Here is a 22,584-nt window from a genome sequence, read left to right on the forward strand (position 1 = left end):
TTTTAATGGTTGCCATTACTTGCCATAATTGCTATCCCTGGGTGATATTGTTGGGAAATATTAACGCTCTAATAGCAGTAGTAGTCCTTTCTTCATCTATGAAACCTTGAAAGGTGGTATGTGACAAGTTGCATGGGATGCAGAAGAAAGATCTAGGCTGACCCTAAATGCTCTTAGCTGAGAACAGGAAAAAGGCTATGATTTGAAGTAGCTAATAAGGTTAATTAGAGGCACAAGAACAGTTCATGGTCAGTAGAGATGAAAGGAAAAGAATCTAGTACTTTCTTCTGAGATGGAAAACACAGAATTTTCTTCCTGAATTGCAAGCTGTATTCTCTTCAGAACCTACACTGAAGCTTTCAAATTGAGATGTGAAAGCCCTAGGAGATTTGGGTCTGGTGTGCTCATTTCTTATCTAATCTCATAAGGGCACAAAATGCAGTTACATTAAAAAGAACAGGAACTTCTTGTCTTAGTGTAGTGAGGGGGGTGAAAATCTGTTTATTTTCCAGTAAATTTTATTACAAGGTGATTTGAACACATGTAGAAAACATTCTGACTTCTTAAACTGGAGTGTTGTTAAGCGATTGTTATTAAACTAATTTTTTTTCACTACAGAGTGGGTTTTATTGCCTCATGGACAAAAAAAAAAAATACCTCAACTATTTCTACTTCTCCCTTCCATTCAGTAAAGTAGGAAAGTAGAAGGACGCATGTGATAGACAGTACTGTATTACTATACAAGGCTATACTGCCATCGAGAGGTGCTGGGTGATATCATACCAGTGCAGAGTTGAAGAACTGCAAAAATGAAAAAAAAACCAGCTTGTTTTTAAAAATTCACATGTGTGTGGATGCTTAGCTAGCTCTCCGTGTGTTAAAGCACATTGAATGTTTTACAGGGATGCAGATTTCTAGCTCTGTGTGTATGAGGAGTTCTTGGATGACAGAGGTATTTCCCTTTTATTTTCTTGCTTTACATCGAACGAGACCATAAATGCTTGTGATTAGGTCAAATGTTAAATTCTTTCAGAATAATATGGGCCCTTTGTGGGCCCTTACAGATAATTATCCATGCAGTACCTCTAGGTATCTACTCCTATAAATAACTCAAAATTGCAGGTTTTATTTTAATCACATGATAATAACTGAAAAGTAATAGATTTGCTTTTAGAGTCAGATCATTTGTTTCTTTAAAAAATGATTGGAAGAGGTGATAAGGAATTCAGAGTTGAGGGTATTCGAGTTTGTAACTTCAGTATGGAAAAATTGGTGTTACTGGGAAGTATCTATATTAAATGGTTGAAGAAGTTGATTTTTGTGACACTTGGTGAAGAAACCATTAAGCTTGAGCGACCTGTGCTTAAACTGTGTTTATTCTGGCCAAAAAAGTAGTTTTCAAATTCTGACCTTTGGGAGCATATTTCAAAATTTTAAAATGAGATACACTTTCAGCTGCAAAAGTTAGCAAACAAGAAGGCAACGTTCTTCAACTTTTGGCCAAACAGAATGAATGAGCAGGGTGATACAATGTGCTGATGATGTTTTGTCTGTTTTTTCCGTAAGAGTTTATACCAGCACCTTGAAGAGACTGGAAAAAAATAGGTTGATGAGATTTCTTTCATTGCATTCACTATGCAAAAACTCAGAAGACAGAAGCCATGCTATTGTGATTCAAGCTACTGATTTGGAGATCAGGATGTCTGGAGACTCTTACATGTTTGAGCTAGGGGGATGCACACACTGGGCATACAATTAACCTCTTTACCTCAAATCCCCTTCTTGTAAAACTGAAGTCATTGTACTTTCCTCACAGGAGCACTGGGAGGAAATACCATTAATATTTATGAGACACTTGCATACTATGATGATGAATAACACAATAGGAGTTACCAGTACTAGACAAGCAAGAAATCATTTCATTAGAGAGTATAGTAGCCATCTACAGTTTGCTCCCCCCCCCCCCCCCCCCATTTGGAGAGTAAGGAGCTGCAGTTACCAGCACAGATGGTTAAATGACAGTGATAAAAGCTCCCCACCAGGCAACTGTACTTGTTACCGCTAGAACTGCCTCTGCACGCGCTGATAAACCAGCCTTCCTCTCCATCACAAAGCAGGCAGGTGGTAGAAACCCTCCTGCCGACACCCTCTGTAAGGTATTGTCTGGCTCATCACTTTCAGTTATTCACCATTTGATTTTTGGAGTGTATCTTTGATCAAATTCAGAGGATGACAAAGGTTGTTCAGGGAGTTCTGGGCTAGTACCTGGACAATTTTGTGGAAAGACTTCACTGGAAATTTCTGATGTCTTTCTTCAGACCTGCTTTGTGGGCAGCAGAACTGGTAGTTGTTTTAGTAGTGCCTGGTGCATGCAGGTCTCAGTGCTTTAAAAATTGAATGCAGCGAGCTTGATTGTATGAGGTGGGTAAATAATAGGATCCCCATTTTTCAAATAGCAAGCTGAAGCAGAGGAAATCTTGTGTGATTTGCTCACAGCCACAAACATCTAATGCTGCAAGTGTCGATGCAGCCAGGTTGGACATGCAAACATAAACATTTATATGTGCTAGCATCTAAAGTATTTCACTTTTATTTGAATTGAGAAATTATTTGCCTTTATTCTCCTTCAAAATCAGATACCTGTTTCTCTATCCTTTCTTTAAATACGGCATTCACTTATAAACACTTTTATACATTTTTTTAAATTGCTCAGTGTTTTGGTGCATTAATAATAACAAACTTAATTTTGTTGTCATCTTTTAAATTTTTGTCGTGGTTTAACCCCAGCCAGCAACTAAACACCACGCAGCCGCTCACTCACTCCCCCCCACTCAGTGGGATGGGGGAGAAAATCGGGAAAAGAAGCAAAACCCGTGGGTTGAGATAAGAACGGTTTAATAGAACAGAAAAGAAGAAACTAATAATGATAATGATAACACTAATAAAATGACAACAGCAATAATGAAAGGATTGGAATGTACAAATGATGCACAGTGCAATTGCTCACCACCCGCCGACCGACACCCAGCCAGTCCCCGAGCGGTGAATCCCTGCCCCCCTCCACTTCCCCGTTCCTAAACTGGATGGGACGTCACATGGTATGGAATACACCGTTGGCCAGTTTGGGTCAGCTGCCCTGGCTGTGTCCTGTGCCAACTTCTTGTGCCCCTCCAGCTTTCTCACTGGCTGGGCATGAGAAGCTGAAAAATCCTTGACATTAGTCTAAACACTACTGAGCAACAACTGAAAACATCAGTGTTATCAACATTCTTCACATACTGAACTCAAAACATAGCACTGTACCAGCTACTAGGAAGACAGTTAACTCTATCCCAGCTGAAACCAGGACAATTTTAATATGGTTTTCCTGTAGTGAAAATTAAAGGAACACTTCCCATGGAGTCATGGCACAATGAACTGCGAGAATATCATACTGGGGGAAAGTACTATATTTGTGCTAACGGATCAGTTGGTATGAGTTTTTTAGTAGTGTGTTTTAGGGGAGGGCTGTGGTACAGAAAACTTACAAATGAACAGTATCACTTGCAAATAAACTTTATCACCTGCAATTGGGATTTTATCATTTTAAGAAGAAAATATGTGTGATGGCGTGTGGGAACACTTAGTATTTGTAACACATAGACCCAAATGTTTATTATGTAGGAATCTGTAATTCACCATAAGGACTGTTCCAGGATTTTTTTTTTTATTTTGAGACTTTGCAAGATGAGTAGACAAGTAAAAGAAACAATTTTTTTGTTATGAATGCTTGCTTACTTAATATGTTTCAGTTTAACTGCAAAACTGAAGGCAGCATATGTGCCAAATAATTTATCAGTCTAATTTCTGATGGCAACAAGAATAGCAGTTTTATATGTACCAGGATTCTGGTTTGGTAAAAGCAGTTAAATTAAATTATGCCAATTTGAAAGTCAAAGCCAGTTGAGTTACACAAGAGCATGCTTTTTCTGGTCAAAATAGGAAACATTTGGGATATTTTGGGGGTTATGTAAAGACTTTAATTTGTAACCACACTGTGTATGCTCAGTCTAAGTGGTAGACAAGAATAGTTGTTCGTGCGATTTGCCATTTCTTCAGCACATTATTTAAACCATATTACTGTGCATATTTTTTATTTTGAATGATAGTTAATCTGAGCTATGATTAATTCTTTTAACATTTAGATAATTTAAAAAAGATGTGCACATAGTGTTTACATACTAGACATGGCTAGATGCAAGCACATTTAAATGCAGCTTATTTCATTTTAGTCATAACCTTCCAGAAAAAAAACAGTTGGTTTTTTGTGGGGTGGGTGAGCGTTGCCCTTTGCATAGTTTGTGTGATTTCAGAACCTAGAGAATGGCATAGCTGTTGGGCCACATAATTAAGAAATTAACATAAGTTAGAATGACACTGTTGAATTTGGGCCAGATGGAGTTTGAATGAGTATTTTTTGAATACACATAGGTAACCTTCATGTTACCTTTTTTTCTTGTTCCAAATTTTTAACTCGAGATCTGTCAGTGTAGCAGAAAGGTTATGCCCTCCCTACGTTACATATTGCGAATGAGGTGAACTTTACAAGAACTAGCAGGGAATCTGAAATGCTTGCCACTGTTGTGTTTTAAATCTAACTTTCAAAATCAGTTGAGTGATGTCTTCCAAACAAACGGAGACTGACATGTTAAAAACATTCAGCGGTTCTTGATTAATAGAATCCTTCAGTCTGTAGACCTTCTTTTCTTTATTACCTGGTGCACAAATAATGATGTGGAGCTCAGACTCTTGAATCAAACAGCATTTAATGGCAGTGAAACTGGTAGTTCTGTGGGGTTTTAAAAAAAGCACAATATATCTGCAGTTCTGGTCTTTGGAATCCATGTGTTCTTTGTTTTATGAACTCATGCCAAAATTGAAAAAGCTTCTGCCAGACTTTCACTCTTCAACAGTATGTTTTCACTTTCTGTGTAGTGGCATGCACATCTCAGTTTCTTTACTTAGTTACTAATTCTTCCTTTCACTTTATTACTTGCTTTACAGTGTTCTTGGCTTGTCAGTATTGCATAACTTGGTGTTGGTGAATGTATTCTTGCAGCAAGAATTGAGCTAGTGTCTGTCTGATGTAATGCAGTGTCCAGCAGTGGCTGACCTGTTTCCTCTCTGTTTTTCCTGACCACTCATCTCGGGGGGGGGGGGGGGGGGGTAGATTTCCTACTTTGTGAGCTGCAGTTTATTAACTAATACTAAAACTCTTGTCTGCTAATAGATTAACCAACTGCAGCAGGATTAAAAATGTCTTCTCTTGAATGTAACAGGACATATGCTGCAAATAATGTAGCAGGTTAATGTATTGCCTTCCACTTTTAATTTCAGGCTGGAGGTTCTCAAGTGATCTTTACCAATCCACTGGAAATTGTTAAGATTCGATTACAGGTGGCTGGAGAAATTACTACTGGTCCACGAGTTAGTGCCCTCACTGTATTACGGGACTTAGGCTTCTTTGGTCTCTACAAGGTATGGGGGTTTTTTATATATACATGAATTAAAATTCAATTATTAATATTTCAAATCAAAAGATCATTTCATTGTTCTCACAAACTTTCATAGGTGGACATAATTGTACTTTTTGAAAAATTCTTCCTTATTATGTGATACTGTATCTTCATTTTTCATTTCTAACTAAGGGAAGAAACTGTCTCGTGTTTTTGAGCATGTGGTTCTTGTAGATCTTACTAAGATTTCTTTTCTCACTTCAGCAGGTGTAAGTATTGTTCATCGAGGATTAGTTTGTGATTCCTGATGTTCTGCCTGGTGTAAAAGTAAACTTATTATCATCTGCTTCATGATCTAGAGCTTACAGTTTTGGAGTTGTGCTTTTGCTCTTCTGTGTTTGATTCAGCAACTTTCCCAGATGTCATTGTTAATTTCGTGATGGGAATTAATTGCAGCACAATAATAGTGAAGAAATACAGACAGTGGGAGCCCAGCATAAAAATAAACTCCTAAAGCAAGCTTCCCCTTGCTACTTTAGAAGAATGTTGCCACAAATAATACCAGGAAAAGCTGCTTTTATGAGTGTATACTACAAACTCTACAGTTCTGCTTTCTACATTACTGTCTTCACATGGATATGTAAATATGTAGAAATAAAGTTAGGTTTAATGTGAGACTGTCGCAGGATTAGAAACATTTTGTGTCAAATCTAATAGGATGTATGCTGCAAATAATTTAAAAGGATTAACATACTGCCTTCTACTTTTAGATGAAGGAGACTAGATATGGGGGAGTATGAAAGGTCTCGAAGTACTTTGAGATAGCCATTGCACACAGTATTGAAACAAAAGCTGTAATGAGTGCCATGTACTTCTTCAGATTCTGCAGCTTACTTCTTGGGAGAAAACTTTCACACTACCCATTTGTCCCAGTATTTCCAGTAGAGCAGGCAGTACTCCTCTGTTTCTTATTTACAGCAGCATAACTGTAAATTGAAGATGCTTCAAAAACCACCAAATGAGCCCCATCCCCCTCCTCCACAATACTTGAATTCCATCTCCACTTTTAAGCATCCAGTCCTTTTAAATTGTTCTGTTAACATTACAAAGAGGAAGCCTGCCTGGGAGTAGATGTATGTATGTTTTGGCCTGGAGAGAAGTTGCAGACCTGAATAGGGTTTAATGGGGAGTTGTTTTTCCCTTTAAATTGACTTGCTAATTTTTTAGGTGTTTTACTGAAGCTGATGCTATTGTGTAAACTCCTAGTAAATGGCATTATGGTGTTGATCAGGTCAACATTTACAACTGAAAACACGGATATGGTAAACAGTCTGCATCCCTGAGGCTGTGCAGGAATGGAGGGCAGCTATTGACTTTTACTTGAACTAGTAAAAATAAAATGAGAGAGTGATGAACTAGTTTACGGAAGTTAGCGTTTTTTAGATTTTTTTTTTTTCCCTGAATACCTGCTCTTGGTGGCTGAGCAGAATTTGCTGCATTTTTCAATTTTTAAATGGCATTAATGTCTTGGGTCGTGTTATGAAGTATTTCTGGTTTTTAGAGTAGATACTTGGTGAATATTTGTAAGGAATACACCTGAACAGGAGCTGGTTACAGCACTATGTTGCGTTGAAACAGGCAGTTATTTAATCACAAGCTACACAGTTTCATTGGTTCATTCATTAAGTCCATTTACCTCCACAAAAAAAGCCACAGAAGGGTTTTGTTTTAACTCTTCTTTTGTCTCTGTTTCTGTTGCTCTTCACCCCTCCACCCCATGTGTTTGTCCTTTTGTATGTGCAATTTAGATTCATTGCCTACAAAAACTTGACTGATTTGACAAAACTAGAGAATTTAACCTGGCAATCACAGTCATCAACCCAACAGAACGCAGGCCATGTCAGAAGGCTTTGTGTCCAAGTGCACCCTTAGTCACAGCTAGCTCTGTCATTGGGCAGGTTTGTGCTGTTGTCCACCAAACACTTTGGCACTGTAGCCAAAAAACAAAAGGCAATTCTATCTGCCCCCTCTCCCATATGCCAGCAAGAGTGTTCGTGCAGCCACATAATGATCTGGAACAGGAAACTCATTAAAACTGAAGCTTCCTCCTCCTTATGGCTTAGTTTATTGTGAACCCAGACCAGCTCACTTTGTAGCTCCTCAGGATGGTTGTACCCAGGTGAAGGGAGGAATGGCTTCATGGCACGGCGAACCCATCAGTCTGTATCAGAGGAGTTTTATACTGCCCTGAGGTGCTTGTAGAACAGCAGTGTTAGGGGCAAAAGTAGTCCTCTCCTGAATGCTTGAGCTGAAACTGGCAGTGCTGGTGAGGCCAGGCAGGGATTAACAATTCATTGCATCAAAGTAAAGCAGCCTCAGTAAACATTACCCAGAGACACCAATGGTCTAAAATGAATTTCACACGAGACTAGATTTGGTAGGTGCTACCTTCTCTGGTGGTGCTTCTAGTAAATTAATTTGGTGAGTGTAATGACCAAGCGAACATCAAATAGTAATAAATGTTCTACTAATCAGAATTGAAATGTCTTGGTACATTTGGAATACTTGTACTCTTAATGAGTCAAATTAGCTTTAAAACTATAAAACAGGAATGAGGATTTTATGTGTATCTCAGTACTTTCCATGGTGTTCAGTCTAACATGAACAGCTCTTTCATTTGCATCTTAATTCTTTGTTTTAGCTTTGTTTTTTCTTTTGTGTCTCAAGACACAAGGCTTGTATCTCAAGCCCTGAATGTACTTATTTTAGTAGATCTAAGTAAGACTCCATACGTACTGCTCCAGAAGAACAAGAATAGATACTTGTTTTAGAAAACAGTTTTATTTGTGAATCTTGGAGTTTGTTTGTAGGCTTAATGGGCCTTCATGTAAGTATTCCAGCTGTTTAAACACTGGTCTATCTTAGCCATGATTTAGTTAATCAGTTAGTCATTTCTTTTGCAAGTGTTGAAAGTAAAATTCTAGACTTTTCATTTCAGGAATTTTCATTTGAAATAAATGGATGTCTTTTTTTTTATTCCTAAGTTTTCTTTAAAAAAATTGTATAACAATCCAAACTTTAAATGTAATTTTTCATTTCATAGTTGATAACAAAATATTTTGTTTTCTTTTTTTTTTTCTGTTTGGTATAGCCTGAATTTATGTTCTGCTGGGTTTTTTTTCTTTTTCTTTTGTGGCCAAAAGAAAGCAAAATGAACAAAAATTAACTACTCCATCAATTTTGGTTCAAGACCATAATGTTCCTCCTTTTCCACTTGACTTGTTAGAAATTCTTGTAAAACTGCTCTAAGAAGGGTTGACTGCAGTTTTCTACAGCAGTTTCTACCACTGACCACCCAAATAATTAACTTCTGATGTCTGGATTAATGGACGTCAAGTGCTTGTAGTGCTGTGTCCCTGGAAAAGGTGAAGATGGCCATTGTCTAGATGAGGCCAGGTAGGGTGGGATAGTATGAGAAGCTGTACAGAGGGACAGGGTCCTCTGTTGCTTACAGAATTTCCTTAACAGTCTTGCTTTGAGATGGGAAGAAAAGGGATTCCTTCAACCTAACAGTTGGCTGGTAAAATCCATGGAGAGCAAAGACTAATGCTTTGTCTGTACTGCCAGCAGCGGAGAAAATAGTCTTGTTATAGACATAGAATAAATGGAATGGTATCACATATTTAATAGGAAGATGGAGCCCAGAAGATGTGATGTTAACTTGAAATTCATATTACCATAATGATAATTTTTCAAAATAGGAGTATGGATATTTTTAAGCGGGGTTTTTTTGTGATGAATGAGAACATTACCAGTCAGTCTGCAAGCTCATAGTAGAGCTGAAGTGTTTCCATTGCTCATCAATGTGAGTTTACTTCTATGTTGGTAAGTTACAAACCTCTTAAATCAGGACTGGTCGTCCAGTCTGCTGCACACTGGCTTTTCTGTTTCTCTCGCTCTGCTTTGGTGCTGTTTCATTTACCATGTTGCAAGGACTGCAGTGAAAATTCTCTTTTCCCAGTTCAGAAATAAATCATCTTGAAAGCTGTTCTTACCACCATAGATCAGTCCAGCATACTCTGCTTAGTTCCTGTGAATCTTTTATGCTGAATTCAGGTGAAAATCTGTAAGAGTCCCGTACAGTAGTCAGCGAGGAAGAATGTACTTTCATTAATTATAACTGTAGCCAGAAGATGCAAAGAATTACATATGTTTGTCTTCGCTTCATGAGGCAAATTCCTGCATGTTTTAACAAGATCTACTGCTTGTTGTTTGAATTCTTGTATTTTGTATTAATTTCTACCTATGAAGCACTTTGTGTGGATTTTAAAATAAAATGCCTCTACACCCCTGATACGGGTAATTTCGGTGTTTCTGTCTTGCATTAACAGAGAAAACAGAGGCACAGACAAATAAATCTTATGTCAAAAAATCAACAAAGGAGATGCTATGTAAACCCTTTTTGCATCCAGCTGAGTGAATCTTGTATTGATTATGATCATAATTATCCCAGCGTTCTAGTCCAAATGAATAACCATTTGAGGATTACCAAGAAGCTGGGTTATGTAGTTTTGATGCCCCTCTATATTAGTGAGATTAATATTCTTTTGGGTCATTCATTGGCATGTTAACGTGGTGCTCTACTTAAACAAACAAACCCCAAAACCCCTCACCCTTTTTCTAATGCCTAATTGGAATTGGCCATGTTCCAGCTTGTCCATTGCCTCTAATCCTTCTACTGTGCACCTCCAAGAAGTGTTGTCTTCCCTGCACCCTCCAAGTAGTTGAAGAGAGCAGGAAGGTTTCCCCCTTAGAGCTCAGCCTGCTCTTTGAGTTGAGCACACTGAGTTCCCTCAGCCTCTCCTCATCTACCATGTGCTACCCAGCTGGCTTGACGGCCCTGCACTGGACTCACTCCAGTGTGGCAATGTCTTTCTTGTACTGGAGAGACCAGAACTGGACACAGGTCTCCAGATGTGGTCTCACCGGTGCTGAATGGAGGGGAATAATCATGTCCCTTGCACCCTTGCTACTACAGCCCAAGGTGTGGCTGGCTGTCTTCACTGCAGAGAGACATTGCTGACCCATACTCAACTTGGTGACCAGTACCCTCCAGATTTTTTCTCCAAAGCTACTTTCTGGCCGCTCGGCCTCAGCCTGTACAGCTGCATAGGGCTATTCCAGTCCAGGTGCAGGACTTTGCATTTGCTGATTTGAACTTAATGATATTCTTGTCAGCCTGTTTCTCCATCCTGTGAAGGTCTCTCTTAATAGCAGCCTTGCCCTGTAGCATACTAGCTACTCCGTCAATTCAGTATCATCCACTAATCTGCTGAGAGTGCAGCTCATGTTCCACTGATTTAGCTATGAACATACTATGGCAGACCATCTCAAAAGCCTTGCTCATTGTCAAGGTGTACAACATCCATTGCTGTCGCCTCATCCACAGGTCTGGCAAACAGGTTGGTCAGCTGTGATTTGGTAAATCCATATTGGTTGTTCCCAATCTTTCTCTTGCTCTTCATGTGCTTGGAAATGGCTTCCAGGAGCATTTGTTCCATAAACCTCCCAGGGACAGAGGTGTGCCCAAACAGCTTGTAGTTTCCCAGATCTTCCTTCTTGCTCTTCTACAAGATAGGTGTGATGTTTGTCTTTTTCCAGTCATCAGAATCCGCTGTACTGACTTGACCTTTTGAAGGTAGTAACAGCCTCACAACGACATCAGCCAGCTATCTTGGCACCATTGGAGGTATGTCTTTGGGTCTCACTGATTGTATATGTGCAGATGGCTTAAGTGCTCTGTCTGTAGGTAATGCTGTCCTCCTGCAGACTTTTCTGGTAAGCTCATGGAGCTGAGAGGCCTGAGGGCAGATTTTACTAGTAAAAAGCAAAGCTAAAGTAATTTCTCTGCCTTTTCGATGTACTTTGTCGCTAGACTTCCAGCCCACATGGAGTAACAGCCTCACAATTTGTTTAGTTGTCCTTTTGCTGCTGCTGTGCTTACAGAAGCCCTTTTTACTCCCCCTTCACATCCCTTACTAGATCCAATTCCAGCTGACCCTTGGCTTTCCTGACTCAATTGCTGCATGCCCAAGCAGTGGTTCTGTATTTCTCCTGGATAGCCCATACCCACCTCTGCTTCCTTTTTACTTTCTGCATTTGAGCTCAGTCAGGAGTTCCCTGTTCATCCATGCTGGCCTTCTGACATGGTTTCTCAACCTTCTGCACAGCAGAATGGACCATCCTAGTGCTTTGAGGAGACTGTCCTTGAAGATCAATATTATCTTGGTGTACCTTTGTACCTCTAAGTTTTTATTTGGCGGAAAATTGCTATCACAGTGCATAGAGGTCCAGGTCAGATAATTTAGGTCTCCTCTCCTTCTCTTTGTTCCCCACCAAAGAACTAAAGACCAGTAGATCTGGAAAAACAGACGGGGTTTTTCACTTCAACTAATTGTCCATCATAGTAAGTACAACAATTTAAAGTCAGAGCTTCCTCCCAGACTCACTGCGCCTTCACTGGGTGTTCAGATACTAGCAAATCTGTAATGATACGCAGCTTAGAAATAAAATGCATGTTAATTCCAGCAATAAAAAGATTTGATACATACGGTTTGTTAGGCTAACTGCTGGCTTGAACCCCCGTAGTTCTTTAAGGCTAGAAAGCAAATTTTTTTTTTCTGCCTTTGTCTAAAATTCTGAACTACTTGTGTAAATAAGTATTTTAAAACATTGTACTTATCAAAACCCAGCTGCTCCTTTGGGGAGGCACATAACAGTACTTTTGCAGAAGGATTTTTGCAGGATTTTTGCAATAGCATCCTGGCTTGTTTCAGAAATAGTGTGGCCAGCAGAACTAGGGAAGGGATCGTCCCCCTGTACTCAGCACTGGTGAGGCCGCACCTCGAGTACTGTGTTCAGTTTTGGGCCCCTCACTACAGGAAAGACGTTGAGGTGCTGGAGCAGAGAGGAGAGCAACGAAGCTGGTGGAGGGTCTAGAGCACAAGTCTTATGAGGAGCGGCTGAGGGAACTGGGGTTGCTTAGCCCAGAGAAAAGGAGGCTGAGGGGAGACCTTATCACTCTCTACAACTGCCTGAAAGGAGGCTGTAGTGAGGTGGGTGCTGGTCTCTCCTATCAGGTAAGTAGTGATAGGATGAGGAGAAATGGCCTCAAGTTGCGCCATGGGAGGTTTAGATTGGATGTTAGGAAAAATTTCTTCACCGAAAGGGTTGTCAAGCATTGGAACAGGCTTCCCAGGGAAGTGGTTGAGTCACCACCCTTGGAGGTATTTAAAAGTCTTGTAGATGTGATGCTTGGGGACATGGTTTAGTGGTGGGCTTGGCAGTGCTAGGTTAGTGGTTGGACTGGATGATCTTAAAGGTCTTTTCCAACCTAAACAATTCTATCATTCTATGAATTTGTTTCCTCTGTTTGTCTTCTTTCTGCCAGTAATTGTTGCTGTGAAAGCACCAGGGCATGGAAGCTTACAACTAGTAAATTCTTCTTTAGCTACAGATGTTCTGTAGATGACAGCTATTCTTAAAAATATAGAGACAACATATCCCAGTCAGAAAAAATATCATTTAGCCTAACACAATATGTCATTTATGTTGGCAGAAATGGGAAAGGATACATTTCTGGTTTTCAATATTTTTAATAGATTTTATTTAATTTCTGGTCACAGTTGAATATTGAAGTAATCATACAAGATTAGCTAATACACTTTCCATCTTCTGCCTGTCTTATACAGTAATAAGCATAAAGCCCCATTAAAGTCAGTTGAATTTATATTCTCTCGGTTTCAAAAGACTTCAAGTGCTCAGGTAAATACACATTGTAAGTACACCTACTTATTTTGTACATTATAGAAACTTATATCGATGTAATATCTGCCATAAAATGTTTAATAAAATATTACCCTTCTTATAAATAATCATTCTGAATAGTGTTTTACAGCATAACAGACAATGCCACTCCATAATTTTGCACAACAGAGTTATTCTGTTATCCCAAGAAGATGGCAAATAATACGGTAGTAAATGATTCTTCAAGGAAAGGGTACTTTGGTTGTGGTAATGTTTATGATTACAATTACTCGAAGGTATTTAGCTCAGATTTGTGCTTTGGCTGATACCGCCAACACAGTTTACATTTCCAAAACTAGTCAGAAAAGCTTCCAAAAGTCTCTTCACTTTTTTTTGACAACTTCATAAATGGGCTTCTGGTGTGTTGACCTGGAAAGTGCAATCTCAGGTGACAGGATGTGTACCAAGCTCCCACCTGGTTGCTTTGATAACAGCTGAGGTATTTCACTGCTTGAAGTTGTGAGTTTACAGCAGGATGATAAACATACGAAACAGAGTAGTAAAAGTTTTGAGTTACCTTAATTTGCATCCACCGTGCCTATTTGTGACTGTGTTCTCATATGTGAGAACCTGCTCTTCAGAAATTTTCTTTGAAAATAACCAAAAGAAAAAAAGCCCTTCCAACTAAGAAGTGCTATAATTTTTGTCTGCAAACTGAATCTGAATTGCTGGCACAGCATTTGAAATCAGCGCTTTATTCCTCTAACCCGATGTGCTAAATCAGTTTCATATTTTTGTTGGTATAAATAGATGTGAGTAAAAACGTATAGCAGCTTTTAAGGCAATGTCATTTTACAGTAGAAAAAATTACAGCCCTTGAAAGCAAATGCCAGTAATATTTGACTGACTGTTATGAAACCTGTTAGGTGCTGTTAGGGCTCCGATTCCAAAGGGTTAAGTCTGTAGTAAAACCCAAGAAGAATGCAAAATGATCAAGAAATGACATGCTGCCTATTGTTTGTAGCTATAGGATCAAAATAACAATTATACATGCCAAATAAATTCTAAACCTGTAAAGGAGAAAAAGAGAGGGTGGCTGTAAGTACAGGTGCCAGAAGCATTAAATAACCCTCTCAGACAAGGTGCACCACTGTTGTCTTGAATGCTGCTAGGTCCCCCCAGTCTGGCATTTTTCCCCCTGCACTAGACAATGTGCATTCACTGCAGGAGACTAGGTTAAGCCTGCGTCTCCCAGACCTGCCGGCTCCTTCTGCTCAACCCGACACAGAGGTGCCTTTGTCAGTATAATTACCCTCCCCTTGTAGTAGAAATAGTTTGTTTAGAGCCTTATTTGCAGGTAGAGCTGGTATAAGCAGGAATTAGCATGCTAAAGAACCTGCCCCAGCGCTGACTTGGGCTTATTTATCCGAATCTTTGACAATCAGGGTTTTTTTCCCTCCATTGGTTTATTCAGTGAGATACTATCCGAGATTAAGAGCTTTAAGGTTATTAAAGAGATTGAAGATGGGAGCCAGCTGGCTGTTGTGTGAGGCAGGCGCATGTCATGGTGTGTAGGATCTCCCAACAATTTCATGCCTGGCAGATCTGCACCTTGGCTGCCAGAATAAACTCGGGCGGATGATCCTTACAGCTTTCTGGGGATTGATTAAAACTCCTTTTGGCTTTCAGCACGTTGTCCACATCAAAAAGGTGTGAGAAGTAAAATAAATGTTTCTTTTGCTTTTCAAGATACTGTGGCCAATCTCCCTAAGCCTTCCTAATTGGCCTAGGCTGGTTGCGGATGATTAACTTGAAGTTAAATGAGGCCTGCTTTTAAACATACTTTCCCAGACTTTAAACGGAAAGATGGGGGGAAACTTTAGACTGTAGCGATGCTGGACCGGAGCCAAGCTGGGTTATTATTAAAGTGGATCCAAGTTTTGATCCAAGTTTTGTTTACACTGAGCCAACTAAGTTGACGGACATCCCTCGCTCTCTGTGTACCTGAGTGTGTATTATTAATGATATTAACAATATGCCATTTCTGCCCATGAAAAAGAGCCTTTTAATGAAGGGAGAGGAATATTAGCAGCTCAGGTTGAGTTAAGAGTTGCTCACATTTAGAGTTTATTGGTTTCTGTAAGTTATTTTAACTATGTCAAGATATTTCAGAGTATGAAAAAAATGTGGAGGAAAAAATGTGCGCAGTGTTTAATGACAACATTGCAAAGAAAATAAAAGTAATGTGCCCTGAGGGCAAAGGCAGCGAGGAGATTTGCTCTGAGGAAAAGCATGCTCTAAAAATAAATCTTTGAAGAAACCATGTCGGTCTGTGAATGTTCTGTTAGTGAGTTTCATAATTTTTCTGTGAGGTAAATACAGTGCAGACATTTGATCATTAAAAAGTTGTTTTTCCATACAGAATTTGGTAAAACCACAGTCTTGTCTTTTTATGTGAAGATTAAAGGTGAACTGTAAAACGGGCTTCTGTTGTGCATGACAGCCCAGAATTCTTGTGTCTCTGGTGAATACAGAAGATTCACCTTCTCTGTGCCCTCAAAGTAAAGTGTATGGGCTTTGCAGGTAATTTTGAGAGGAGAATCCAGCCCAGCATCGCTTTGTTCTGTGGCTGATAACCCCATTCAGCGTGGGTGAACAGCAGAGCGGCTGCAACAGCAGCGCTTCAAGTTCCTTTATGGCATTTTCCTTAGTGTATCTAGAAAGGCATAACGAGAACCAGCAACTGGCAGCATAAATCAGACAAATCCAGCTGAGCAACAAGGCAAAGGGTCTTAACAGCAGGAGTCTTTAACCTCCAAACGGACCGTCAGGGGAAGCAGTCAGTTCTCAGTCTGAAAACGTCAAGAAATAAGCTGAGAAAGTGTGGTGGAAAGCAGCTGGGGTTGGAGCAGAGCGTGATTGTGCTCACCGTGCTCGGTAACTGAGTCTGTGACACACAGAAAGTCTTGACTAGAAGATCTGATGTCTGTTTTTAGATAAATCTTTATTTTCTCAGAGGCATTCTCTGACTGCAAACTGCACTTATTAGCATCTGTGAACTGGCTCCCAGGACGTGGTTTTCCTGTCACGCATCCTGCTCGCACACCCCTGCCTTCCCTTGCTGAAAGGTGACTTTTCAGTTTTTCTGACACCTTGCAGCTCTTGCGTCTTTGCTTGATAACCAGCATCCAACTTGGATAAGCACTGTATTTTAACTGCTATTATAGTACAAGCTAAGCTTACAGATATGTCCAGGCGTATCATTAGATTTAATTAAATTCTGTGGATATTAGCATGTCCCCTGTGAAATGTCTGGCACTGAGCCATGCCCTGGTAGCCCTGTACACAAGAGAAGTACAGTAACAAGGGCACCCCGTGAGGGCTCGTGGATGAACCTCAAGCAGTTTCACCACAACTCCACCCTCGCTTCAAAGAGAAGATCATCCGCAAACCATTTCTTTCTCAAGCTTGGAAGGTTTTGCCCATTTTCCAAAGCCACCTCCGGTTTGTACCTTCCTGCTGGTCTCAGCCCTGGTGTGTTAAGGCTCTGGTGTCCTCTGGATCTCCATATTGAGGAAAGGCAGATTGCAAGTCCCTTTTGCTTTTGGAACATGGATATTATTTGGTATTTTATTTTGGTTGCCTCCCCTAGTGGCTTTTTTGCTTTCCCCCCTGCTTGAAAAACAGTTGATTGCCTGCTGCTACCCTAAAACTTTCCTTGCCTGTTTGCCATCCTCTTAGGTTTGAAGCTGGCTACATTGCTGGTAACTTCGTTGGCTGTTTGTACCACTTGCAAAATCGATAGCAAGGCAAATTTAACAGCAAGAGCTGAAACTTACTTGAAACAAACTGTGTCCCAGATCACCTGTACTTCAAAAATCACAAGTAAATCGTCCTGCTACTGTTCTGCAAAAGAGTTACTGTTATGGCCCTACTCTCTTTCTTTCCCACTTTCCCTTGATTTATGTTGGATTATCAATTGCAATGTCTGCATAGGTGTATGGACTGGGCACTATTTTCCCTGAAGTATTTATTGTAAGTGGGAATGAGAGGGGACAGACCTGTCCTGTGGCTCAATCTTCTGCAGACACATCCTAAATTCCCACTACAGGTGCATGGCTACAATGTCAACTATTTAAAATTCTGCAAAGGTGTTATCAGAGTTTACTCCAACACATCACATTTTCTCTATTACCAGCAAATAACTACAGCACTAGGGAGTGAGGAACAACAAGTAGACAAGATAAATACAATGACAGAAATTACTGAACCAAGAAACAATACACAGAGACTCCTCAGCAGGGTGAAATACATGTATCTCTCAAATTTTTGAGAGGAGAAATGGCTTTTTCTATAAGCCCTTTGCAACAAAACGAAAAAATAAAATGTTGCTCTGCTCTCTGATGTTCATAGTTCATCATGTTAAATTTGCTCATTCTCAAAACTTGTTCTCTTTTTCAACACAGGGTGCTAAGGCATGTTTTTTGCGTGACATCCCCTTCTCTGCCATTTACTTCCCCTGTTATGCTCACTTGAAAGCTTCACTTGCAAATGAAGATGGGAGGGTCAGCCCTGGAAATCTGCTCTTGGCTGGATCAATAGCTGGTAAGTGCCCAAATTTCTTTTTCCATGGCACTGTATTGCACCTGCAGCACAATAGTTACACCAGTGAGAACTTTGAAAAGCTCAGAAGAACTGTATGCAACTATAGTGTATTTTACAATCTTACGCCCAAATAACGGAAAGCTACCATGCTGTAGAGTGAGTTGATGTTAAAAATAAAGATACTTTAAGTTCCTGGTATAACCGTAATTTCAGGAGGCAAAAGAAAGGGGAAGATTTAAGTGCTGATGTTTTGTTAACATATATCATCATTCCTTGTGAAGCTACAGTGCTGGTTTTGGCTGTGTCTGACTGACTGGTAAAGTTTTGTTGAAATGATTTATAAATAAAATCATGGCATTCATGAAATTCTTTATGATCAAAGGAATCCTGAGTTTTGGTATGGAGTCCAAAAGCCATGCTAGCAGTACAGCTGTCCAAACACATTGACATAAAATGTGACAAAATGATGAGGGTTACTTGCTACCCACAGTATCCCATGCAGGTACTTGGTTTCATGACGATTTTACCCTTATTGGTTTTCTTATATTAAACAAAACAGAAAAATTTGAAAACACTTCTGCTATGCCACAGGTTGCTGATTCCTAGCATACCCAGATACGACAGAGGTGCTGACTGTGATCTTGAGCACTTGCTTGTTTCAGTCTGTAACATGGTGGAAAGGAGAGCCAAATCAGGCTTAACTTGTCACAGAAGCGTTTAACTTGAGTGCGCCAGAGCCTAAGGGAAAAGGCAGAGACATGTTTTGTAGCCTCAGCTTGCCCTTGTGTCTGCTGCATAGCTGGTCCCTGGCACAGCACCCAGCTTCTCTGCCCAAAGGGGACCACCTTTTGGTAGCTGCCTCCTGGAGAGGGCAGCTTGAGAGTCCTGCTACATCCACTTCCCTTCAGGAAACAAACGGGCTTGGAAATTTGTGCAACAGGACCTTTGGAGGAGTGTGTAGCAAGCAGGAGGGCTCACATCAGCAGGTATTTCCATCGTGTTCATTGGAGGCTGCTTGGTTTCTCTGAGCTGCAGCCGAGTTCTTCCTCCAGCGTGGCCCCTGACAGGCTGCTGTGACCTGTCAGGTGAGAAAAATGATGGAGTGGCATGAATCCATTACAGATAGGTGGTTTAGCTATGTTTTCTTAATTTTAAGCTTTCTTCTCCCTGGGGAAACTGTTCTTGGTCAGGATTATACATGGAGCTGTGTCCCTTGAGGAGCAGGGATCTTTTATAGCCAGTGTCTGGGCATAGGATATAGCTAAGATCAAGTGGTTTGTCTTGTTGAAGCATATAGCTCTGTATTCAGTAGCTTCTAGTCCAAAGGAATTGACCTGGCACTAGGAAAACCAGTTGTGTTCAAATGACTGGTGCTTAAAACACCTTTGTCCTCTCCCCTCCCCCACCCCAAACCAGAGCCAGCTTCCAAGCCCCGCAACAGGAGCTTACAGCCAGCTTATTTCTCACCCATTTTAATGGAACAAAACAATTTTTGAACTTTAGATCGTATTTACAGACTTGAAACATAAGCTGGCATTTTTAAGCCAAGTCATTTCTTAGATTTTCCTATTTTTCTCTTTCTAGCCATTGTGAGGTGATTGCAGACTGAGATAACCGTCCCTTTGAAGTTCAGGCACAGAAGCAGTCTTTATTGTTGCTGATATGGCTTACCAAATGAGCTATAATGTGAATTTTATCCAGTGCTTCCTGTGAATCCCATCCTAGGTTAACTCTCATGAGCAAATCACGGTGTTACAGATACAACACTCATGGTACTGTTTACAAAAACAAGGCATTTCTTTTATTGGGTACAAGTAGAGCATGGTGGGGGCATATGTGTCCGCTCTGGTTTGCCACGAGAAAGTCAAGGAGAAGACAAAACAAAACCCCCACCACCTCTGAAACGCTGGCTTGGTCTCTGGGCTGATGTCTCTGCTCTGGCTGGGGATCTTGCCTGGTCATCAGACTTCAGACACGTGCATGAGCTCCAGCTGGATGTGGGAGCTCCGCCTTTCCACAGCCCGTGGTGCTGGGATGCTCAAGCTGGCCGTGCTCAGCTGCACACCTGCATCCTTTGCCAGTGGGCATTGCTTGTGCTGGGTATATTTTCTTCCATTTTGTTGTTGTTAGGGTCACGTGCAACATGCATGTCATCTAGCTTGATCTGCTTCTGGTTTTCACTGTTCACCAGATGCCTCAACCTGTTGTGCCACAGCATTTTCTGAGGAGATGATTCCAATATCAGCTACAGGATCTCTCCTTAATTTGCTCCATCTGCTTATCTGCCTCCACTGACTTCCTTCTCCTCCCCTTGCTCCTCTTTTTTACTGTCAGCTCCTGCTGTGTCATTTGTCTCATTTTGATTGTAAGCTCCTCACAGCAGCGACCTGTAAATTTTTGTCTGTAAAGTCTTTTGTCCTGTACACATAGCTCCTAAAAACAGGACTAAAACATCTTTAACTGCAAAATATCCTCAGTAATAAGGAATGAGGAATAAGGAGATGGAAGTCAATGGGTAGTAAGCAGAATTGTTTCTAAGTATGTCCTTTGGTTTTCCTTGAAAACACTGGTTGGCTTTTGAAGGACAAATGTCCGGCTTCAAATTGAAGACTCAACCAATATCCTGGTGTGGGTAAGTCTAAGCAAAGAGGAATTTCAACATTTCTGGAGTTCAGAAATCTTTACCGGGTTTTAGTACTTGCCTGCCAGACTGACCACTGTGCAAGTTCAGCATGTGTGTTATTTTGGGGGGTCCGAGAGAGGAGGAGGAGTTCTTATTTTGGTGATACGCACACGCTTATATCTCTCAGAGCAGTCTGCAGGAAGGGTGCTCTGGTGCTTGAAGCCAGACCATGCTGGTTTGGACAAAAGTTGTTACAGAATTATTAAGCCTAAAAAAAAAAAAAAAAGCAAAGGAGATTTATGCATCTACATCTGACCAAGTTGGTTTGGAACAGATGCAGAATGGAAAAGTAATAAAACCATAAGAGACAGTGTCTTCTGGGTACAGTCTCGGTGCTTTTTTTTGGCTTTTTTTTTTTTTTTAATTCTAAACATGGGCAGCCCCAGTTCGGATAGAAATGATTTTAGAAATACCACCCATTGGTAATTTGGTATTTTTTGCTTTCAGTTGATTATCTGCTAGGGTAAATTTAAATCTTCCTCCAAGTGTTCTGCTGAGAATGTCAGCTGTGGCTTTGCAGCTGAGCAGTCTGCCATTCCTAATGAGAAGAATGACCCTTTTTTTAAACGTTGGCTCTCATGCCTTGCTGAGCATGCATGGCATTATCTGGTTCTCCGTACCACTGCTGCGGGGGCAGGGTGCGTGTACAGATTATTCTAGAGCAGTGTGCAACCAGAATGCCAGGAACCAGAGGCATGAAAAGGAAAGGGAAAGATCGACCTCGCCTCCAAAAACTTTGTGCTTATTAACTATGCAAGTTTCTGGTTAGTGCTGAAAAATCCAGCCCGTGCCTCCCAGCTTGGCGGGAAGCATGTGGTACGGTTGTTCCTCTAGGAGAAGCTCTCTCTGGGTGAAGCCACATCCACAACGGCTGCCTCTTGTTGCTTGTTCTCCTTTCCAGCTTCTACTTAAATCAAACATGGCTGAATTCTCATGTTAGAAGGACAAAAGGCACAGTTACCGCTGGGTAGATGAGGTATGTAGCATATGTGACAAGTCGATGATACCCACCAGATGCATTTCGTGTTGTGTAGGTATGCCTGCAGCCTCTCTGGTGACCCCTGCGGATGTCATCAAAACAAGGCTACAGGTGGCAGCCCGGGCAGGACAGACCACCTACAGCGGCGTTGTAGACTGTTTTGCAAAGATCCTTCGAGAGGAAGGTCCGAAGGCTCTGTGGAAAGGAGCAGGAGGTGTGTAAGAGAGCTTTGATTACTGAGTGATTTCTAATTGTGGTTTTTGTCACTTAGGAACTCTTTTCTTTTCTTTCAAGCTCGTGTATTTCGATCTTCTCCTCAGTTTGGTGTAACTCTCGTAACTTACGAGCTACTGCAGAGATGGTTTTACGTGGACTTCGGGGGAGTGTAAGTATGTGGTATCTGAATCTGCCTGGGACCCTGAAGCTGCACTTGGTTCTGTGTGGGTCTTGGTGCTCCTCGATATGTCAGAGTCAGGGTCTTGCTATTATGGAGGACACGTTGCAAAGGCTTTGTAAATATTACTTAAGCCACACCACACTGGTGGAGGTTAGGATGATATTCCAGTACCTGTTTCACAGCAAGACACTACCACATTTTATATCACCCATTTCAAGCTGGGGACCTGTGTTAGTGTAAACAGAGACAGTGAGAGGCTAAATAATGGGCTGGGGATATAACTGCAGGGGAAATGTGATGCCTGCCAGGTCAGGATACACTCTGCATTAGTCCTCATTAGTTTGGTGAAGGAGCTGTGCCCCTGATTAGGCAAAAGAGTCTATAGGTGTCACCAAGTCCAAAACCTATTTGTTGGAGCTTCAGCTCTGCCTTCTGTCTTTGTTGATGATACAGATGCATGTGTATGTTGCTGTTTAACGTGATCCCAGGAGCAGCTGCAGACCATTTACAAAGCTTTGGGGACAGTAGTTTGAAAGCCACCACAAAAATTACTTAAACTCTGCTAGGTTCCTGGATTGGTTATGCACTGTAGCAGAGACTTACAAACCTGGGCTCCCCA

The 22,584-nt window shown here is 40.9% G+C and overlaps 1 protein-coding gene across 5 annotated transcripts in view; it reads left to right on the forward strand.

Moving 5' to 3' along the window:
- SLC25A13 (solute carrier family 25 member 13) overlaps positions 1–22,584 on the forward strand; it is a 106,764-nt gene that overhangs the window by 81,829 nt on the left and 2,351 nt on the right. For all 5 annotated transcript variants that reach the window (XM_052801829.1, XM_052801820.1, XM_052801805.1 and 2 more), the window contains 4 exons: positions 5,377–5,517; positions 17,768–17,906; positions 21,624–21,782; positions 21,863–21,953. In XM_052801829.1, coding sequence (XP_052657789.1) covers positions 5,377–5,517; positions 17,768–17,906; positions 21,624–21,782; positions 21,863–21,953 — 530 coding nt within the window. The remainder of the gene's footprint in view (positions 1–5,376; positions 5,518–17,767; positions 17,907–21,623; positions 21,783–21,862; positions 21,954–22,584) is intronic.

Source organism: Harpia harpyja, chromosome 1, assembly GCF_026419915.1.
Source record: "Harpia harpyja isolate bHarHar1 chromosome 1, bHarHar1 primary haplotype, whole genome shotgun sequence".
NCBI classification, from domain to species: Eukaryota; Metazoa; Chordata; class Aves; order Accipitriformes; family Accipitridae; genus Harpia; species Harpia harpyja.